Here is a 5,015-nt window from a genome sequence, read left to right on the forward strand (position 1 = left end):
TTAGCTAAACGAAATAAGCGCAAAAATTTATTTTTGCGGACTTTGACAGCGCATAAATAGTGTATTTTTTTATTCAGTTTTTAAGCCGTCTATAATTTTAATTTTAATTTTGTTAAGTTTGTAATTTAAATTCAATTATTATGTTTTATTTTGTTTAACATTGAGAACGACCCGATCAGAGTCGAAACGCCGTCTGTAGATATATCTTTGTTTAATTGTACTATACTATTTACATTACATCGTTTTTTCTTATGGCTCGCAACTCTTTTCGACACAATTCTTATTTATATCATTTGAGCCATTCTATACTATATAATCTAAATATTTTATTTATTACGAGAACTTATTTAACAGTATATCGTTTTTTATCTTTCTTTTTTTCGAACAAGACATTGATTTCTTTGGTCATTGTCTCCGTCTCACTGTGCTCGTTCCGAGATACGTTCCGCTATACGATAATCATATCTTTTTCGCAGGATTTTCTGTTTCGCCTTTACTGTTATCATTAGAGTAATCAAACTGATTTATTGAACCTCTTTACAAAATGAAACTATTCCGTATGTGGTAGCACTAAGATATATTTTGTATGTTATCGTTAGCATACGTTTCTTTTTTACATCTTCCTATCTTTATATTGTCTGCCTCTGATATCAGGTAATTTTACGCTTCAGTATCGTGAAATAAACAAAATTTCATAAAAATAAGTAAATCACAATATCGAAGATAATATGATATAAATGCAAGTTTATTTTAATACACATTGCGTTTAAACGGATTGACACGTAAATGAAAAGAACGTTTTTGTTGAAGTATTTAAAAATTTAGCTAGATGCAGGTCTAAAATTAATTTTGTCGGATCGAAATAATTTTAGGAATTTTAATAAGAAATTCAAGCATAATAAGTAGTTCAAAAAATTTTAACATAGCAACTGTCTTGAGTCTCTTATATAATTATTTTAATAGTCCAACAAAATTATTTTCAGATGTATCTAGCTAACTTTATAAATATTTCAGTAAAATCGTTCTCTTACAAATTTTCGCCAGAAAATTCTTGCTGAAATCTGTTGTCAGCAACAATTTCCTTTGAATCATATTTTCATTGTTCGATTTAAATCACCGGAAAGTGTCGCGCCGCACACATTATGCAAAGTGGAAACAATCTTTCGCATCCCCGCCGTCTATGCATTTATATGTCCGACATTAGAAATCGCCTCGGAGGAAAGTCTCTCCCGCTATGTAGCGCTAACGCGAGATAACCTCCTCCCATAGTCACGTTTCTACACGTTCATGTACTAAATGCAACGTGCGATCGCATGACGAACGTCGGTTCGATCGACCAACCCCGTCTCATCCGATTTCTATACACGCGTCGGGGCACCATCGGTCATTTGTTGTCCGCACCGCCGAGCAATTCCGCTTGTGGCCGCTCCGTGAAAGTTGTGCTCCGTGCATCGTTCGTTCGCGCGGCATGTGGCACGCTCGTGCAGTATGAGATCGTGACTTATGCTCGCTAACATGCTAATTATCCGTGCAGCGCCACGGCAAATTTTTTTTTATTCTTTCCGCTACGAGGACATGGCGGGTCATTTCTTTCTTTATCGCAACCGCGTCCCGTGGAAAAAGCACACCTTCTGTTAGTTTGCATATAGATAGTTAGATAAAAGAGTGACTAATTATTCGATGAAGTATTCATCATGAAGCTAGCAGCGAAGTTAATATTGTCATTCTATGAATTTTTTAAATTGATAAAAGGTTAACTTTTTGTAATAAAAGATTATTTATATATAGAGTTAATTTTTTAAACATTAAATATTTTGAATAAATAATTTTTTTGAATAATTAATTTGAACTAATATTGTATGATAATTAAATTAAGATTATGTGAATTAATATCTGTAAGGAATTGAAACGATAACAGAATGAATCTCATTATTGTTTGGCGTTGTTAATATTAGTTTGAAAAATTATTTTCGATTAAACACAAGTGGAACATGAATAAGTGACGATTTATCGCAGACATGCTCATGCCTCGAATAAATTGTAATTTATTCATGTTCTTCTATTCCACTTGTTTAAACTGAAATTAAATCATTCAACTTCTTATGTAGAGCAATATTTTAAATAATTCAGCCAGATGTTTTATCGCAAAAATAGGAGTGAGATTCATCAAGAGACGTGCACTTTTGATGCGTTGCTTAACTTAGTCGTTGGCATGCTGCCTACTTAATGTCGTCACACATCGTTTCGAACTTGTGGTTAAAAAGAAAATGTCGAACAAAATAGACGGAATGCAGCCTTTAATATCTCTTGTTGCCTCGTCTTTCTCCATCATTTCGACAACGTTATTTACTGCTTTCTGAACACCAGGCGCGCGCGAGTTGCACGTGTTGCCTTTCCTCAAGAATTACCATAAATCGATTCACTTTAATATTACGAATTCCCTCCAATACTCTGGGTTCTTCTCTTTAAGTACTAGTAATTTTCCAAGATCATTTTACTATAAATTGTATTTAATGTTGAGGTCCATTGGCATTGGCAGACTGATAATCTCGGCATCAAGCATCATTGCCATCAAGCAGAAGCGTGTCTAAAAAAGGTCGATCATACATTTCAAGACGATCTTATTTTACGCACGACCCATTTGTTGCACTGCTCCTAATCAAATTTCACGATTAAAATAGAATTGTCGACGTTCTAATGTCTTCTTTCTAAAAGTCCGTCGCGACAGCCGACGTTTGTTATTATTATTTTTCACGAGAGCAGAAAAAGAAGTGCTACGGAAGAGAGACAGGAGACGGTGGGGCAGCCGGTACGTCGACTCGGTCGACTCGGGATGAAATGGGGGGCTTGATTCATCGTAGAGGCCGCACACTCGGCTTCACGCAGCCGTAGTGCGAATCTCGTCTGTCCCGATCCTGGATTCGAGCGCGCACGAACCAGCCAGACAGCCAGTTGGTTACGCGTCTTCCGCGCGAAAGTCAAGGACGCGCGAACGAGGTTCCGTAGTTCTCCCCTGACCTTCACGAGCGCGCGTGTAATCACAGTCGATCGTGTGATTCGCCGAGGTCAGTGATTTCGTTGGGGATGAGAAAGAGGATCCCGCGATTGTCAATCCTCGTGATCCTTTCCTAAAGTTAAAAGTCGACTTTTCCCCATTTCAGTCCCTCGTTTCCTTCCCCAGTGAGGCACCGGGCAATTTCACGAATATATTTACCAATATAGCAAAGCTGCTCACTTTGAGGGAATGAAAAATTCGATAATGTCGTTACACTTGTTACAGTGGAATAGTGCGTGTTAGAAAGTTCGATGAAACAAATATAAACGTCGCGAAAAGGATTAAACGAAGCCGGTGGCGAAGGAAGTTTCGAATAGAAACTAAATTGATGCTAAATAGAAAACGGAGAGAATATTTCAATAATTATATACAATGAAGCACGTCTGCATTTGAATGATTGTCTGATTGTCAAACGATGTTACATCATCGCATAAAGTGATTATCCGTGCGTTAAATTTACAAATTTGCAAACTGCTGTAAAGTGAAACGTGATTCTACGTATCGCGCATTCTATTCCATATAATTTTATTTACACAAATTCACTCAAAACTTTATGGCACGTGCATGAATTTCATTTTAAATTCTTCGCCATTTGCTCCGATCATGCATCGTATTTTCATTATTTTTTAATATATTTTTTACGTCAATAATTAATATATTATTATGTAATTACTAATATATTATTATATAGTTATATTGTTATTATTATAATATCAATATTATTATATATAACGAAGTTTCGATATCCCATCGATTTTGTCAACATATTTTGATATATTATTTTATACATCGTTAAATATAAAGTAAAGCATGAAGTAAACTCTCGTTTATAGTCTCAGTGTGAAGCCAGCGTGAAATCAGTTTTAACACGACGACATAAATTGCTCCCGATCTCTCCATAACGAAGGCAATACGTGGCTACACAGTGTCCTAAATTGGTGATTCACTGAGCGTTCATCGAGGGTTCGTAACACTCAAAATCGTATCGTTACCTTTCTCGGTTGTTCACGATCAAATAATTTCGGGATTCCTCGATCTCATCTCCCTTCCGTGAAAACCGTGAACCCACCCCGTTGTTTCCGGTGGTTAGTGTGACTGCGAATCTCGAGTAACTCAGAATGGTAGTCGCAATGGTCGCTGAATATGGACAGTCTGATTTAGGTATGCCTGATTAATTGATTGATTGATTATAATAGGAAAACACTAAAATTATTATAACTCACACGTACTTAAACCTTAAACTTCAATTGCTTTTCCATTTCTATTTTGTAAAGATTTTTATTACATATATTATATGTAGTATTGTCAAATCTTTCCTTAAAACGACCCCTAGACGATCAATTATTGCACATTATTGATTATCTGGAGGCTGCATTGAGTCTTTAGATTATTTTTTAAAATTATTTAAAGGGGATTAATAAAATATTGTACAAGATAATATAATAATGTTGAGTATCTAGGTGTCGTGTTATAAGTTTTTACAATTTTTTATTTATACATTTATTTATACAAAATACATTGCATTCAGATTTATCACCGAAGGGAAATCGACAGCTACGCAAATAGCATATTGGTGTTAACTCGCATAATTATTGCGCAATGGTATTTCTTGTACACATGCTGATAATAATGAGTGTAGTGTACGATATAGCAAGTGTAGAGATGCGATTTATCTCGGCCACGCGAAGGAAGCGAGAGATTTGTTCTAATGAATTGCACACTGCTAAACAAACTCGAGCGAACGACCTATAATTATAAGCGAGTGTATTATGTTGTAACGAGGCAAGATGAAAACGCTGGGTGAAATAGGTCGACCTTAATACTCTGATCGATTATTACTTCCGCTCAGCAAAATGTTGATACTGATTACATCTATAAAAAACATAAAAATTTAACTTTAATAAGCCTCATATAATAAACCTCAATTAATGATCAAAATAAAATTTAATTAAAAAAAAAA

General features: G+C 35.3%; 1 protein-coding gene across 3 annotated transcripts in view; it reads left to right on the forward strand.

Moving 5' to 3' along the window:
* LOC108749678 (MAP7 domain-containing protein 1-like) overlaps positions 1–5,015 on the forward strand; it is a 178,610-nt gene that overhangs the window by 8,587 nt on the left and 165,008 nt on the right. The window contains exons 1-2 of one of the 3 annotated variants that reach the window (XM_018488540.1): positions 2,910–3,065; positions 3,889–4,216. The exons of the other annotated variants lie outside the window; for them this stretch is intronic. Of the exons in view, the coding sequence (XP_018344042.1) occupies positions 4,174–4,216 (43 nt within the window). The 5' untranslated portion in view covers positions 2,910–3,065; positions 3,889–4,173. Of the gene's footprint in view, positions 1–2,909; positions 3,066–3,888; positions 4,217–5,015 lie in introns of those variants that run through there. 3 annotated transcript variants of the gene reach the window in all.

Source organism: Trachymyrmex septentrionalis, unplaced genomic scaffold, assembly GCF_001594115.1.
Source record: "Trachymyrmex septentrionalis isolate Tsep2-gDNA-1 unplaced genomic scaffold, Tsep1.0 scaffold31, whole genome shotgun sequence".
NCBI classification, from domain to species: domain Eukaryota; kingdom Metazoa; phylum Arthropoda; class Insecta; order Hymenoptera; family Formicidae; genus Trachymyrmex; species Trachymyrmex septentrionalis.